The sequence below is a fragment of the Serinus canaria genome, chromosome 2 (genome assembly GCF_022539315.1).
Source record: "Serinus canaria isolate serCan28SL12 chromosome 2, serCan2020, whole genome shotgun sequence".
In the NCBI taxonomy this organism is placed as follows: Eukaryota; Metazoa; Chordata; class Aves; order Passeriformes; family Fringillidae; genus Serinus; species Serinus canaria.
Genome location: NC_066315.1, coordinates 133,241,955 through 133,260,219, shown reverse-complemented (window position 1 = coordinate 133,260,219; position 18,265 = coordinate 133,241,955). Strand labels below are relative to the sequence as shown.

The 18,265-nt window shown below is 36.2% G+C and overlaps 1 protein-coding gene across 3 annotated transcripts in view; it reads right to left on the bottom strand.

Annotated features, from left to right (window-relative positions):
* OXR1 (oxidation resistance 1) overlaps positions 1 to 18,265 on the bottom strand; it is a 73,779-nt gene that overhangs the window by 34,304 nt on the left and 21,210 nt on the right. For all 3 annotated transcript variants that reach the window (XM_018913008.3, XM_050970460.1, XM_050970461.1), the window contains 3 exons: positions 15,599 to 15,751; positions 7,271 to 7,455; positions 3,276 to 4,060 (listed from right to left, as the gene is read on the bottom strand). In XM_018913008.3, the coding sequence (XP_018768553.3) occupies positions 3,276 to 4,060; positions 7,271 to 7,455; positions 15,599 to 15,751 (1,123 nt within the window). The remainder of the gene's footprint in view (positions 1 to 3,275; positions 4,061 to 7,270; positions 7,456 to 15,598; positions 15,752 to 18,265) is intronic.

Here is an 18,265-nt window from a genome sequence, read left to right as displayed (position 1 = left end):
GAGTACAACCCACTAAATAATTCTAACATTCATTTCTGCTTCCAACTACAGATCACATTGCTACAGCATTTCATCCAAGCTTGCAAGTATTCAGACAGTGTTCTTGATGCATACTTTCAACACTGAATCACTACCCTCCCACTATTAAACAGCTATCCCACGTATATGAAAAAGATACTGTGTTAAATATGTATTAAAAAAACCTGTGTAAAATACACTTGATTCACATGTGTCAGAGCTGTTTGTTAGTTACTTATCATTTACAAGGGAAAACATTCTGGCCTTACTGATACAGAATTAAGATGAATTTTAATCTTTTAGCTACATCAAACACCTCAATGGTATAAACACCACTTCAGGATGAGGTACACTGGATTTGCAGTACAGGATTTTTCTCTCTCGTAGTATATTTAATTGAACTAGTAGAGTTATATGATTACCCTCAAGGTCTGAATTGTCAACTCAGCACAAGGTAAAGAAAGAAGCCTTCCTAAAGTTCTTTTTTTACTATATTTGCTAAATCCTCCAGCCACAAGAGGCTTTTTTAAAGCAAGGAAAATGTAATTTATTTTATGACAATAAAGGCTTTATCATAGCTCTGGTATCACATGTATATACAGATAAGTTTCAGTTTCTCAGGACACATCTTTACCACAGATCCACTAAGCACAGAAAGCATCACCTTCTTGCTCTATAAACATTTTCTCAATGAGATTTTTTACCATGAAGTTTAGAATAGCACTGTTCCACAAAACACTGTTTTTTTCTAGTAACTATTTAAATGTATGCCTCCTAATTTTCTGTCATGTTTTCAGTCAACATTTTAGAATTATACCTGCAGCATATAGTACAGTAAATTATCCATAATAACATGCATTATTTGGAAGTATTTTATTAATGTGTAAGCTCAAAGATAAATTGCCAGATTGGAAAAAAAACCACCAAAACCAAACAAAAATAAATAAAAAAGCCTCGTTAATAGGACTGGCATGCAAACTCTGTGGCAGTGTTAGATAAATACTCTTCAAATTATTTGGTATTTGTGATTTTGGTCCTTCAGAGGCAGCAGATTAGGACTTCCCTGAGCTCAGAGAAGTGGGATTATGGTTCCAGACATTAGGTAAAATAAAAACAAACAATTTAGCTCTGCCCCAAGTCTCACCATGACTATTTCAGAAGCCTTTTATTTTAGTGAGTTCTTCCATATCTTCTTGCATATTTGATATAGAATTAATGAGAAAAGATTTCAGCAATGGCTACTGCGTCTCATTCTTGTCTTTTCTTTCAATCTCTGTCAGTATTCAGCTAAGCAGCAAATATTTTGACATGTTATCATTAATGATATTTTAAATTGTTTATACGTAGATTCAAGTGAGACCTTTTTAGTTATTCCAAACATGATGTGTCTACTCATAAGTATCTACTTGCATTGCATCACCTCAACATTCAGAACAAACACTCAGATCATTAATTTCAAACTCAAATATCTGGCCTCTGCAAAGCTCAAAAAACAATAGTTCTCAAAACCTAAATTCTCAAAACTGCCATAAAAAGGTAAAAAATTCAACTAAGTTCCTGCTATATGAAAGTAACAAAAAGACTGTCTAGGTAAGTTATTGATCCCAAACTCCTAGTATGACTACTTCAGCATTTTATTTTGAGAAAGGCTACTTGAAAGTGTTTACTATATTTCAAATTTTAAATGACCTGGTGACCTACTACTAATAGATACCATATTCAGTCTAATGTTTTTCAAGAGTTATAAAGCAGACAGACCTATGCTTTTCCTTGGTTCTGTTTAATCATACTTGTAGAAGCTTCACCCAATCTGTAGAAGCTTCACCAAATCTGGCTGAGAAATACTACTTCATAATTTATTCATTTATTTGCATTCTGCTAACACAACATGCAAGAATAAGAGATGCAATTATTCCTACTGAAGTTGGACTGAATTGGTACAAATCTCCAAAAGACATCTTGTGCTTTTTGTGGTTTTTTTCTTTGTACTTTACCCCTTCAACTCTGAGTGAGGCAGCAGCACTATGTGTATATAAGGTTTCTAGCCACCACTCTTCTGCAGGACTGGATGCAGACACTTTTTTGGTTATATATATTTATTTACTCTGCAAATATACAGATCACATAACACACAACCTGCAGTCAGTCACTGATACAATCTTACAAAAAAACCCCAAAACTAAAGCATTTAATTCAACTGAGTTACAAATATTCATTTGTAAGAAAAGCAGCAATTCTGCCAAAGAAAACTTAGAACCTGAATTTTTTCAAGTCACAACAAGCAAGTACTGCTAGCTGACATCTGCTAGAGGTATTAGAAAGTAGTATTAGTAAATATATTAGAAAGTAGCCAGAAGTGTTAGATATAATTCTAATATTTAGGGCATAAAAGCCAAATTTATCACAGAATGATGCAAGTATTCATCTGCTTCAAATTTCAAAATTCAGTTACTTCCTTAAAAGAAGGAAAAAAACCCCAACCCAACCAACCAAAAAAAAAAACCAAAACCAAAAACTATTATATAAGATTTTGAAGTGTAGAGGAACTTCTGTTAACCAAAGAATGTACTTCTATTCAATATAATTTCAACTTTAGTAATTAACATAATGAATTTAACCTTCAAATGCACTTCACTTATCTTTAATGGCTGTCACACACTAATAGTCTTTTCTAGTCCCCCAAATATGGCACAATTAAAACAAATAGTTCATTTATCTCCATTAGTAAGATGGGAAGACACCAGAAAGTAACTGCTGAATTTTTTAGAAAACAAATTTAAAATCATCCAGAAACATATTTAAGTGGTTTAAAGGCATATATTTCTGTATGATAAAAACTTCAACAGACTTTAAGGGTAACTTCCAACTAATAATCCCAGGACCCTGATCTTTGCAGAAGAATCAAGGTACTCAAGAAATAAAACCTAGCTGTTCACTGTATCCACAGCACTAGCTTCCTAATATCTAGCCCTTATTTTTCCTGAATCATGCTCTTTGGATGCTTAACCTTGTTCTAGTCAGCATCAAAGTAAGACAAGATGCAAGTGAAACAGCGTTCTGAAAGCATCAAATATTTTCTTGATAAGTTTATGTAAAGTTTAACTTTGGAATATCTTCAAGCCAGTGAGAAATATAACCAGCACATGGAGAAATATGGTGTACAGAATGAAAGAAATCCAAAATTTCCATTAAACTGGAGGGTGCTATATTTTAAATCTGAGGGTTAATACTGTACCCATAAATACCCACTGACTCACCTTCTAACCGCCCATCTCCTGCAGATACAGCTTTCTGACTGATCTCTTTTTGGGAATCCTGGTGCATGTTTTCTCTTTGTTGCTTTGTTTGTTGCATAGTGTGGGTCTTCCAGAGCTTGCGGAGCTCTTCAACTTCTGCCTCTGAGTCTTGACTTTGCTCTCCCACTACTTTTCCTTTGCTAGGTGTCTCTTTCTTTTGAGAGTCTGTGGTATCTTCACAACCTGGACATGCCTCTTCCGTCTCATTATCTGCTTCTTTTCCTGGTGAGGAACCCCGATCCTTGCTCCCTTCTGTCTCCTTGCTGTGCTCCTCACTACCCTGTGATCTTTGCAAAGACTGCTGGAGGACATCTGCAGTGTTTTCAGCAGGTTCTTGTCCTCCCTTTATAGACATTTTAGCACTTTCTGAACTTAAGTGGGTACCAAACTGTTTAACACCTACAACCATTTCGGCACTGGGCTTTAAGTCACTGGCAGCTTCATTGGAGTCTGAAATGACTGTTAAACATTCAGCACTAGTCTGGTTTATTGTTTGGACGGATTCTGATGATGCTCCAGAAGATTTATCTTGTCGAAGCTCATCTGAGGAAACAAGTTCCTCCCGTATTGGAGAGAGTTCTGATTCTGTGAATACATCTTCTGAAAGAGACTCCTCTGTGCTTCGTGGGGCAGTACTAGCACTGTCGTTGCCTGTGTCCCGAACCCTGGAATCCGTGTCATCTGTATTGCTCTTTGCAGCTTTCTTGGAATGGCCAAGTTCCCTTACTGACAGCTGTTCTACATCTCTGTTGAGCAAAATAAGAATGCTGTTATAACAAGTACCTCTAAAGTATCAAGCTCTTAAAACGAACAAATACCCTAAAAACCAACTTAATCCAGAGCATTAGTAATAAACAAGCATAAAATGTCATACCATAACGGTAAATGTGGCTGACCTTTTGCCAGCACAACACAGCTGGGACTTCCAAGTTCATGACATTACTTTCACAAGAAACTTTCCTATGAAACTAACAAGATTGTGAGAGGCACTTAAAGTGTAAAAATAAAATAAAAACCAAAGTAAAACCAACAAAAATCTACACACAACCATATTCTCTAAAGGTAAAAATCATCCACAGTTTTTTAGGTTTTGTCTCCCCAAGCAGTCAGTGCAATTGTACAGACATGTCCCACCCTCCAAGGAAGCTGACACCTAGCTCACAGATAAGATGTGGATGGCAGGAATCATCTGGTCTAACCTCAGATATCAAAGCCAGTAAATGCAGAATAGTAGGAACCATCAAAGTATATCTCACTATTTTGCCCATAGAAAATACCTGAAACAGTGTTTAGTGTCTTCAGCAGGTACCTAATTTTGAGGATACCATTGTTTGGCAAAATAAATCCCAAATACCTGATACAACTGAAGATGCTGATAAATAGTGTAAAAAAAAACAAGCATAAAAATTTATTTTACTCAGAGGAAATAATCTTGCTTAACCTGCTTTTCAAAATAAACTAACCAGAAATTCTATGACTTTTAGAAGAGGAAAACTAGAAAGGTACTGTGAACACCCTCAAGTAGACCTACAGAACTCAAGCTTTTCCCTATTGACAAAAAACCTGGGCAGTATACAGCCATCACAAAAAATTCTCATATTTAAACTTACTCATAACTAGAGTTCTCAATGTCAACTTCTTTGCTATCAGAAGCACACCAACTCTTCCCTTATCTAGTACTAAATGCTTTGAAGAAGCTTGTATATCAATCTCTGTTTTGAAGGACAATAAATTCACTCCACAGTCTCACAAAACTTCCTATCAATTAGATCATATTACTGAGATGCTGCTAAAACTCAGGATGTTTGCAAAGCATATGCACCCTCTTACCTAAACATTAACGTGAAACTTGTAGTAAGCTTTAGTTGACTGAATGATTTTGCTTACAAAGCACATGGATTCAGCTATAGAAATCATTACGTATTAGACCAGGCCATTTCTTTAAATTTGCAGGATTATGCTCATTATAGGTGCTCTTATAGAAGCACAATGTAAGGTTCATGAAATCTGTAAAACATCTGTATGCAGTCAGATGTTTTTGTCCAGTTTCAGCAGAGATTGTGGCTTATATACAGAAGGCATACAACACAAAATTTTAGTTTTAAGAACCAAAGCATCCATTGGACTTATGACCATTTTCCATATCAACAATCTGAACACTGAAAATAAGATTGTTTCCCCAAGTTTAAGCAGGTTTGACAGTTGTAAAAATTGGGAGAGTGGAAGAAGGTTAACTACAACAGTGGAACATGTAGGAAAAAAGCCAGAGAGAAAACATGATTTAAGTGTCAAATACCTCAAGACACACAGGTCTTTTCAGATCTAGCTGAAGCTGTTACAACTCCTGTTTAGATTTAAAAGATTTTTCTCTTCCCCCAAATTTACAAATATGCCTCATATTTAGCTAAGGCACAAATGTGCAGAGACTGAAGAAAATGCTAGCTGTGAGCATCCACTAGTTTATACAGCTGACAAGAAAGATAAATCAAAGGCATACATGGCATACAGGCCTCTGAATGCAGAGCATGACCTTTTATTAGCAGACATGTTTTCATTCCACAGGCATTCATATTATAAACAAAAGAGAAAATGCATGTGCTACAGGAGCACAAAAATCAATGGCATCAATAAGTCATTAACAAACTAAGCATTTTAGAAAAATACTTGTTTTGCAACTGCAATAACATGATTCAAGCATAGAGTTATCTAATTCTTTCCACTGTCTATCAATTGAAATAGGAACTGTGAGCTACTTTTTAAAACTCAGTTGGGAAAATAAACTTCCAGAAAAAATTATGCTGAAGGCATCATCATCATCAAAAGTCCCAAAAGTACTACTGTAGCTACATGTATTTCAGCTGCCCTTTCAATTGGGCAGCAAACGAGACCATGCCAAGATACCCATTCATTCCCAGGTTTATGCCAAAACTGAGCTCACAAATGGTTTGAGGCAAATTACTGCTTCTGAGTGTCCATATAGTTAAGATTATCCAGAAAGATGTGCTTACCTATATGAACTGTAAGAGGATATTTTTAAGAACTATTAGGTCTTTAAAAATGGAACTATTTTAAGTAGGGTATAGCATTACATATTAAGCAAACAGCTTTACACTCTCCCGGAAGCCCACTTCCCTACAGCTAGATAACTGACATAGTCCGCAAATGTTAGTGCTTTATGGGCTGGGATAGGTAAAAGGGACATTATTTTTTTTAAAATCCTTTTTGGGTTTCAAGACAGAATTTATCTATTTATCTTTTTCTGATGATAATACAAAAGCTCACCATAAAAAAACAGAGAAAATGGAACAAAGATTTCTCATAATGCTCTTTAAATTTAATTTTAAATGCCTGCTGCACTAAACACCAGTGCTTAGACCTCACCAATCCAGATTCAGTATTTACTCCAAAAAAAACTACACCTAAGGTGAATATGCAGTCCCTCCCCTAGCCATAAAGAGAAAAAATATACTCCTAGTCCCATGATTATATATACAAATCTTAGAAAATTAGTTTAAATCATTTGTCAGAGCAACAAGACTGAGAAGCAAGTGAAAAATGCTAAACAATAAAAATTTGTTCCTAAACTTGTCAAAGTTGCACTTTCTTATTGTGAACACCAGTTTTTAAGTTACTGAAGAACCAAACAACATCTACTAACCTATGCCCCTTTCCATAGTGGGAAGGGGCATAGGAAATGATGTGGTACTACAGATCTTTATAAGAGACTACTGGAGGAAATTAGAATCCATGTATATAGAAGATTTATCCTGCATCATATATAGGATGTGAGAACTGAAGGTAAAGCAAACTTTCTATAGGATCTTTCCCGGCCAATCTTTGATATCCTTTCCTAACAAGAAAAAGAAGGAAAATGCTGGTTTGCTAGCTTTTTATGGTCAACAATGTGGCTACAGTTTAAATTTATTTAAAGCTTTACAAATACTGTTCTATCTTACATGCTTAATGACTCCTTAATTTTGCTGTCCACAATTTCCTTATACAGAGCAGCTGACATCACTTCTTCCATTGGACACATGATGCCATATTCTTCACAGCCATTCTCTTGGACCAGAGGATCCATTTTATGAGGATCAAACATTATATTATTTGGCGTCACTAGCAGCACACCATTGACCGTACCCTAAAATGAGAGGGAAAAGAAGTGGTAATTTTTCTCCTTCAAATTCCAGCTTATTCTTCATTTTTCAGTAGGAAAAATGTGTTTTCTATTTTTCTTAATAAAGCCATTTTTAATTTATATTTAAACAACCTGTTATGCTACTAAGTCACTGTTAAACACAAGAAACTAACTTTCTGGGGAAGCAAATTAATACCACCTGCTTTCCCAAAAGAAAAGTTTTATTTATTTATTTATTTATTCCTCACAATTAATCAATAACTGGTTTTAGCAAAGAGAAACCTTACACACTGAAGAATACACTAAACAGCTCCTCTGAGATAAGGAGACATCCTTCCCAGATAACCACAGGGCTTAACTGGTAGGTTTGAAAGCAATTTTTGTCTAAAACTTGACTCTTAACTCTTCTCTATTTATTTAGAGAGACCTTAAAAACCTATCATTTATCTTAGTTAATTTTACACAAAAGTAACAGAGAGGCTGATACAAGTCCTTCTAACTTATTGGACACATTGATTGGAGAAACACATTTACAGAATGACACTAGAATTAAAAAGACTCAAGATTATCAAGATGAAACTTTGGATGGTTTTAATCACAATGATACTACTGCAGTACACAAATTCAAGTAGAGTTTAAACTTTAACTATGAAAAACTTGGAGGTTTATATTCCTACTATGAATTGTAAGGTTTTTACACAATACAAGTATAAAAACAAAGGTAATTTACAATATGTTCAACTCTGTTTGAACAAAAAAAAGTTAGAAACATGCAAACAGCGATTGCCTGCTACAGAAATTCATTTAACTGTTGGAATTATGGAGTTAAAACTCAAACTATGAACAGAAGAAAACCTAGCTTTAAGTAGAAGGAATACTTCAGTTACAGATCTCGACTCCTAAAGAGGATACATATCTTATCAGACATTCCAAACTTTCACACAAGAACTCAGTTCATGTGCTATTGAACGAATTAAATATTTATCTTTCAGATATAACATTCACAAGTACTATAACGGGTGCGTATTGGAGGAGACTGTTTTCAATTTTGTTTTGAGAAGACAATAGCGCAGCACAAACACAGATACAGCTCTTCTGAACTCAAGAAATTTTGTTCCCAGGTGATGGTTGATGACCTTCACAACAGGCAAACAAAGATGTCAAGTAGTATTAAAGAAAACTGCAAGTTATAAAAAAACCCCAACCAAACAAAAGTGTCAATAAAGTCTCAACAATGATCAATGCTATTTCTAGTACAGAAAAATGAAGACTTATCTCAAAAGCAGCCCAAGCATCTGTACTTGAGTCTTTTAGTTGTTCAGCGCTTAATCAGACTCCATGTACATCCTTTAGAGTGCAACACGTGCTGAAGACATCTACATAATTCCAAGGTGTTTAAAGTACTGAAACAAGGCTGTAATGGCCATTTCTTTCCTAGCACTGTATTGTGGAAATAGACTTTCAAGGCTGTCCTCTAAGAGGACAACTATCAAGAGAAGTCTACATTTTGTCATATCAAACAAATTTAACAAAACTGCATAAGTCAATGAGTCTGCTCAGAAGAATGACTGCGTCTCTTTAAATTCAGTACATAATTAAAATAAAAAAGCATTAGCTTTTCTACATCTGAGCTCTTTCATTAATGGTCATGAAAATGGAATTTTATTAGTACTCTCTAGATCTAACCCAGAAATTGTCATAGTGTTGATCACAATTGGATTAGATGATCATTGTAGGTCCCTTCCAACTAAAATATCCTAGTCTATTCTTTTCACTGCTCAAATATGGCATGTGGATCTTCAAAACAGCAAGGCTGAAGAGAAAATGGTAAGGCTGTATGACTGGTCCATCTGAAAGATTTAAATGTTCAACACCAACTTCCACAATTACGTATTACTCAGTAGAAAAAAAACAGTAATTGAGTTCATTAGAGAGCTCTTCATTTCCAGAATAATATTGTCTTCATTCATCTGCTATCTCATGAACCTTCCTCGATAAATTAAGTGCACAAGTGCACTTAAGGAAGGGCTAAAGCTTTTGAGGCAATAAAGAGATGATATTTTTCTGTCAAAGGATATGCTGTCACAACTAAGATATCATTTGTTTCAACAAACTCCTATGCTTTATAACTTGCTTTCAAGAACACAGATAAGACTGCCTCAGCTGAAAGCACAGATCAAAAATTGATTAAAGAAAAAAAGCTTCATATGTTTGACATTGCTTATCTGAATATTAGAGTCACATAATCAGAATAACATGGATGAAGAACCAGTTACACATCAACCACTCATTTCAGTTGTCTTGCTTCAGAATCAGTTTTAGCAGTTCTGAAAATACCAACTTACTCCTCCCAAAGCCCACAAGCCGTGCTTGTTAATATCTTAAGCAAACACCATGATATCAAGGACAAAAATCTGTGCATGCGCCAGGCTACTCACTATATAAGAAAAAAGAATTTAAGAGACCTTCTATTGTAAACAGAAGCTTCCTAGAGAAGACTGACAATGACCCACCTAATGGCAAAGAATCCCAAACTGGTACATTGACATGGCCTTAGCACATATGGAATTAAGGATTAAAGCTTACCTCTGCAGCCTCAAAGACCCAGCTAGAAATAATAAAAGCTTATCTTGACCTTAGAAGAAACCCTCAACACCAAGCAGGCAGGTATTCAACATGAAAATTAATTGGAAAGTGTATTTCCATGTAAAATTTACTTGAGCAATAGAAATTGAGAATTCAACACTCAGACCTAGCAGACTTTTATCTGGATTTGACGAAGGGGCTGATCAAACACTTCACTTGCAATTACTATAAGGAAGGGAAAGATTACAGAGGTATCTTGAAAACAACGGATTTGTAGCATCTTAACAAGAGATGACCTGTTTCATTCTTTTCTGTCTAAAAAGCATAATGCAACAATTCTGGTTCACAAGTTACTAGACATGGTTTACAGTTACTAGATGAACACTTTAGTATACTTTTCGAGAGAAGAACTGCTGCTCCAAATTAATAAAAATTAAGTTCCTAATAATACACTAATTAGCGTTAGTATTTCTGTCACTTTTCATTATTACCTCCAAGATCACTAAATGTTAACCCAGGTAGCTAAGCAATGCTCAGCTAAGAGCCAGATAAAGAAACATTTGTTTGGTTACAGATTTTAGTTACTCATTTTCAGACATGCCAATATTTCTGACTCTTGCTCTTACAATTTCTATGACTCTTACAGGAGAAATACCTTCTGTCTTTACTATTTTGTTTGCAGGAGTAAAAGCTTCCTTAAAACCTATTACTCAATAGATGTTGTTTCTAGTATGGACAGAAACCAAGTGCTGTTGATTCTGGGAGTAAAAAAGAACATCAGAACAAAAGATACAAGTGGGAGCACACAAGTCTTTAGCCAACTGCTTAAGAGCTGCTCATTGCATTATGCTCAGTCTTCCTTGAGAGATGGAAACTGCAGACACTCCAGCCTTTGAGAGTTAACACTACCGCTTTGCATAAGTCAAGAAAAAATTGCATCTATTCTTAAAAGGAAATACCTGAAACTTCATTTCCTTGTTGGAAATGAAGGATCAGACAGATTTCTATGTTAGCATTCCTAAAATACTCCAGAACTATTGTATCAGAGTACACAATGATGAACTCCTGAGCATTTTAGTATCCGGCACTCATCATTCAAGGTTCTAAAACAACTTTTCTGGTTACTCATACGCATTCATGCTCTATGGCAGCAGATGTCACAGTCATCTCATAAAATACCCAGGAATGGGCAATAACAGTGACACCAGAAAAAGCCCTGGAGTATCTCTGAGCCTACAGTGTGGCTGGCAGGACCAGGGCAGTGATTGTCACACTGTACTCAGCACTGGGGAAGCCACATGTCAAATACTGTGTTCAGTTCTGGATCCCTCAATTCAGGAAGCACATTGAGGTGCTTGAACAAGTTCATAAAAGACCAGTTGAGTTGGTGAATGGTCTAGACATTAAGTACTCTGAGCAGCAGCATAGGGAGCTGGGCTTGTTCAGCTTGGAGAAGAGGAAGCTCAGGGGGGACCTTATTACTCTCTACAATTATGTGAGAAGAGGCTGTGGCCAGGTGGGCATTGGCCTCTTCTCCCAGGCAACCAGAGACAGGACAAGAAGAAACAGCCTCAAGGTGTGCCAGAGGAGGTTGAGGCTGGCCATCAAGAGGAATTTCTTCACAAAAAGGATTGTTAAGCATTGGAATGGGCTGTCCAGTGAAGTGGTGGAGTCACCATCCCAGGAGGTTCAAGCAATGACTGGATGTGGCACTTAGTGCCATGGTCTTATCAGGAAAAGACTCTAAGGACTCAACCTTAGAGGTGTTTTCCAACCTAAATGATTGTGTAATGCTGCTCTTGGTAAGTCACTTCCAACAAGCTAACCCCCCCTGCTATCTTATAAGCACCAAAGATGACTGAGAGCCTAGTCTTCTCCCCATACTTAATCTCCTTGGTTCCTTGCCTTTGGAGGAGGGAGAAAGTTCCCAAGCTCCTTCTCTGACCTGGTTAAGCTACAGAAAATATTTTCAGTGAGAATATATTCTTCAAAGTGAAGAATATCATGGGGCTTATTTATGAAAAACAAAGCCCTTATCTACCAATATTAAGAAAAGTTGAACTCAGCTTCTCCTTTGTGGTCTATTAAATTGGGTCTTCAGCTCAGATCTCTTTAAAATAAATCAAATACTCACTTAACATTTCAGAAAAGCTCTCTGACTCCATTTTTAACAAATTCAATTTTTCAAAATAGCCACAAGAATTATTTGTACTAACAATGTTGTTAGAGATGTGCAAATAAGAGCACAAGCTCAAGCAAAAACACTGGACAATGGCATGCACACTACCAACTGCTACATGACTCCAGTATATTGAGGTTTGCTCTAATCTCCTAATTTTTTAGTCCTTGAGGAAAAAAAATAAAAAATTAACATCTATAAACAGCTCCATTGTTGCTACAGAACCTTATGAAACAGTTTTCTAGGGCATCCTCCACAAAATAACCAATGACTTTTTTCTCTTGGACCATAATTACTAAGTAGTTGTTGAGAGAAAAAATACTAAAAATACTGTCTATGAAAATGAAATACAAACTAGACTCTGTATGTAGCTACTAAGTAGTTCTACATGATATTGTTACAGGAAGTTCTGGTTCTGGAACAAAAGTCCCCTGAATAGCACTTGTAGAAATGAAGTTTCCTGTACGCAATAGATTTTAAAGACGTGAAGTAAAATTCTGTTCAGGGGAAATTCTGATCTAAGATCCTCAAAGAGAAATGCTAAGCCATTCTATTACTAAAAACTACGTGGAAATTCTAGGTTTAAAAAAAAAATAGATGCCTTGAGTCTTAAAGCTGCTCTAGAAAATATTAATCCAGATACATAAAAACATACATATGGAAGGTAGATTAAACTGCATATGTAGATAGTTCTAAATCAGTTGTGTCTTACCATTAAAATTCCTTACACCTTAGGAAATGGAAGACATAACTCCCATGTAAACCCTGAGATCGAAATCTGAACAATCATCATACAGGGAGGTTTAGAGCCAAACTATCACATTTGTGAGCCCACACATTAAAATTAAGCAGCTCAGTAAAACAGTTCTAAGAAAGTTTGAAAGGATTCTCAACAAGTTCTCAAAGATAAGTTCTCTAAATAGTTCCATTACATTCTTCAACACACAAGGTCGAATAAAAACTGTAATTTATGATTTATTAAGCTTTTTATCATGAAAATAACATTTATTTTATGTCCTGTTTCTTGTAGAAGTTTTGAACCTCAATGTCCTCCTTTTCACTTAATGAACAATAAATGTGCATTTTCTGTGCTTTCATTTCCAGGTCAGTGGTGTGGGATTTTTCAAGCCTTGGTATTAGTAATTTTCCTTCACCTACTACATTTCAAAACAGTTAAGTAAGTTAGCAAAAATAACAAAGAATTCCAAACTTCCTTAACTAGTTTCAGTTAAAATCATGTAGACTTTTTAAAGTACCTTTCTTTTGGCACAAAGAACAGTGCAAAGAAGGAAAAAAAACCCAGAGCAGCACACTTTTCTACAGCAGAAGCCAACAGTGCAGCTGTAAGACAGGGCACACCTATGTACACAGTGAGCAGCAAGTCAAGGTGTGACTGCAGCACACTGATTTATTGTCTGTACAGAATATTCCCATGACCCTGCCTCTTACTGTGCTCAACACTCTGCCTCTACCAGTAGCCATAACCAGCTAACATGGAGCAAGTGCAATGAGCAGAACAAGCATTCCAGGTGCCAAACACTGCTCCTCAGAGAATTCCTCTGTGCTTGTCCAGAAAGTCACAAGTGTGACTAAATGTGACTCCAACCATATGGAGAATAAGCAGTTTTAAAAAGTGAGCAATGAGACAGTCTTACCCTAATGAAAACCCTTTCGCACAGACACACTAAAAAACAGGCCTTCACTAGATTTCAGTTTACAAGCAGCAGTCACAGTGATGACAGACTTCAGAGCTGAAGCCCTAAAGAACAGCTAACTATGAGCTTCACAAATCACTTTCAGAGTAGGAAGCAGAGAATGAATCTTTTAAGCTTTCTCCAGAAAACTTTTGCAAGTTTATCAACCTGCATCATGAGGAAATGTATCAAGGAGAGGCCAGACAACATTCAAGAGGACATTCTTACTGTATGCAGCACGAAGTCTAAATTACCTGCTAAACTTACAAGATCTGGCACTCAAATCTGAGCTAGTAAGTATCCATTTTTCTCCCACCCACCTCCCCAAGTATGGACAGACACTGCAATGGGTTATACAACATTTTACAAACAAAATTCTCCCTGAAGCTCTCAGAAAATAGGCTGTAAAGCTGCAAGTCAAATACCATTATTACCCCCTGTAATATCCTGAGGAAAAATTAAGGCACATAAATAATACGCTGTAATTTTAACCCCAGATCTTTTCCAGTACATCCAATTTCTAACAAAAGCTCACAGCCTCAATTCCTCTGCATAACAGCACTTAAAACTGATAACTAAGGATGTGCCTAGGATCAATCTAAAAAAGTCACCTACAGACAGAAAGCAACGAGTACAAAAAATTACCCGCAAAGTAGAACAAAGTAAAAGACAAAGCTGTCTCAGTACTTGCCTCACCAAGCAGCTTTTGTCAATACAAATACATTGTCAAAAGGCTTCAAGCCTTGACACACATAGATTTGCAATCCACTCCCCATCAGCCAAAATCTAAAATCACACATTTAGATTTTTATTAACCTGTTTAGCATTGGTGTACCTTATCTGAAAACCTATTCTGAACAACACAGAAACAGTGGTATTTCTACATACACACCTGAACTTCAGGCAAAGGAGGAAATAGTACAAGTACTTGGAATTTTACTGCATTCATTGAGTGAAGGCATTTTTCATAGATAAAGTGTCTAGTAGTAATTTTTCTGTGAGGTAGAGGAGCAACACATTTTGATTTTTGGTAAAATGCTCTGAGATAATGTCAGAACACTTTACCTCAATCCCTAGAAGTCTGTGCAAGACTTGTGCACTTATGAGATAAACAGTGGTTAATTAAGTGTAACTAACTTTGAGGCATTTTGCATAACAATGCTATTGAGAGAACTGTAACTGCTTCAAAGAAAAAAACAAAACAAGGTTTCTACCATACCACACCAAGACAAATGGTGAACAATACAGAACTTGTTGCAGAATCAGAAGTTTATTCTGCTCACCCTGTCCTGCTTTAAAAAAAAAAAAAAAGAAGCAAAGCTACACAGCTGTATATTTCCTAGCACAGTTTAACACGTTTTTGTCCACTGTAAGTAAAGAAAATTACCTAAGAGAGACACTAACATAAGGAACAAACAGACCTCATGCCCTTAACATATGAGATTTATGTAACAGTACAGCATCGAAGATGTCTGTCACATATCAACTACTTGCATCAATCATGTTCTGAACAAGAGGCCTGGAGAACCCAAAGGAAACAGTAAGTTAAAAAAATTACTATATTTATACAGACCTATGCATGTGAGTTGATTTATCTATTCATCCCCAACTAAAGCCTACTCTATGTTTATACTTGTTTTATTATTACATTCTATACAGTAAAAGTAAAACCTGAATGCTTCAGTACCTTGCCATTAGTGATGTACTTGCAATTAATTTTTAGAAATTTCTCTGTAAATGCTTCCTCCTCTTCGGAGGTGGATGATACCACTCTTGAAGGACGAACACATGCATGTGCTGGTGAAACAGCTGACTCCTTCTGCTGGACTCCATCTGAATCCTGAAAGGAAATATAAAGAAACAAAGAAGAACTTAGCAACTTGCTTTTTTCAATACCAACTTCTGGAGATTTTCTGCTGTGTAATTTGACCAGTCAGGTAACTGATGGGCAGATTCTAAAAGAACTGCCCCAAGAAGGACTCAAGTGTTTGAAACTGACCACCAACACAGCAAACAGTGTTCAAGGCCAGGCTGGATGAGGGTGTGAGTAACCAGGTCTAGTGGAAGGTGTTCTTGCCTACAGCAGAGGGGTTAGAATTGGATATCTTTAAGGTCCGTTCCAACCCAACCTATTTTATGATTCTACAAAAGATTAAAAAAAAAAAAATCACATACACAAATGCTGAATAAGTTTGACCACAATGATCCTGGCAATGTTTCTGGCCCATGTTCTACTCTACCATTCAGTTCACATTTTTCCAGTATTTTAACAATACTGCTGCTCTGGAACACTGTCAAGAGCCTGGCTCTAGTCAGGGTAAGGAACATGACTTCCCTCATCTGCTGAGCCTGTCATTTCCTCACAGAGAGCAATCAGTATTGTCAGGTATGATACAGCCTTGGTAAGTTCTCTCTAGCTGTTTCCAACCATCTCTGTCATTCACATGCCTGGATTTAACTTTCAGAGGATTGCCTTCATTACTTCCCCGGGAAGATAATGGAGTTATCTACCTCACTGTCTACCAGCATACCCAACTAAGTAGTGAATGTAGAAACCTAACAGGGACAGGACAGACAATGAAAAAAATTGTTTTCAAACTAAAGAAAAACAAATATTAGACAGACTTAATCAAAGCCTATTTTATAGGCACACAAACCCTGCTTTGGAGCATCACCCACATCTAAAAGCTTCAATTTCATAAATAATCGCTATTTTTAGTTACTCATAAAATATTACTATTTTCAGAAAACAGGAAGTCCCATATTCCCTTTGGTTTTCTGCTTTCCTGTCCATTTTTATTCACCAGTACAGACTGCAGACAAATGCCTTTAATCATATTTAGGAACATTATGCACAACAGTTTTCAGTTCATCATCTCTCTGGCACTACTTTAGCCTTTGCCAGCAGCTTTCAGCCTTCATTACAGATCAACCAAAAAAACCAAAACAATATACAGAACACTGAACTGAACTTTGCTGAAAAAGCTAATCAAGGTATAATTAGGAAACAATTCTCCTGGAGATTAATTCTCCTTCTACACATGCCTTCCTCCTGAAAACTACAGGGTCACTCTTGTGACACATAACTCAGCAAGTGGCTCTGAAAGTGCTCAGGTGATATCCAAGCCCACTCTGAATAAGCCAGCTATTTCTCACAATCTCAGATCCCAGTATGGCCTGGGAAAAGGAGAGGTAGGGGGATAGGGGGATGCACCACCACAATGGTACACTTTCCAATTTAATGACTATGCCTTTGTCACTACATATTATTTTGAAGTGGAATTTAAGCTTTATAGGTAGCAAAACATACAGGATCTTCTCAAATATGTGCCTAAGACTGCTGAATAAATAAATCTTTCAAAAACCCAGCAGCACCAGAAAAGCTTCCAAAAATAAGCTAGTTCTTACACAATCTTACTGACAGCAACAAAATTATTGAAATACACAATTAAATCTAAGCTTAAGTATAGCAAAATTAAAACAAAACAAAACAAAAAATAAAACGAACAAAGAAAAGCCTACCAAAAACTCCCCAGCTTTAACAAAAAGTTTTGCAGGTCTTTTATCAGCCACATGCTGATTTGTACCTAGCCACATGGCTGTGGTAAGCAAATCCAACTTTTGATAAAACAAAAGAACAAGAATAGAACGTGTCAGTTTATGTTTGACTGAACAGGCATTCAGATATTTGTTAGCCTTCTTATTAAATTTGTAACAAGAAATCACTGATTCTATCGACCAGAGCAGAGAAAAGACTCATTTACATTATATAAGCAGAGGCACATATCTTTACCTTGAAACATGCTCAAATTTAAACTGCAAATCTGGAGTCAAAACTGGAGGTCAGTCAAAGAAGACAGAAATCAAGAGAGCATTAGAGAATGCATACTAGTATGTTTTTCTTTCATAATGAAAGCAATCAGCAAAAAAGAGAAAAGAAAACCATGCAAGACAGGTGCTGTGATGAAGAACAAAACTCTCCAGCCTTAACTGCTCACATAGAAGTTGAGTGCCTTTTGAGTTGTTAGAGAAGACTGAAAACAAAACCAAACACACTGAAAAGTACAAATGATTTCTGTTCCTTGATTTTTGACCAATATTTCTTCTTTCCTTAGATGTACTTTGAAAGGCCTCAGAAGCAAAAAAAATTACATTATGTATTGTCTCATTGCTAACCAATCTGACCTTCCCTGAAGCATTTAAGAATTGCTTGTGATGATCCACGACATGTAACAAGATACTTTATTGTTCCATAACTATTTTGTGCATCAGTTAAATAAAATTTAACATTCCAATTGTTGCTAGCACAGGACTGACTACACTAAATGAAAAAAATCTCTTGCAGAAAAGGCTT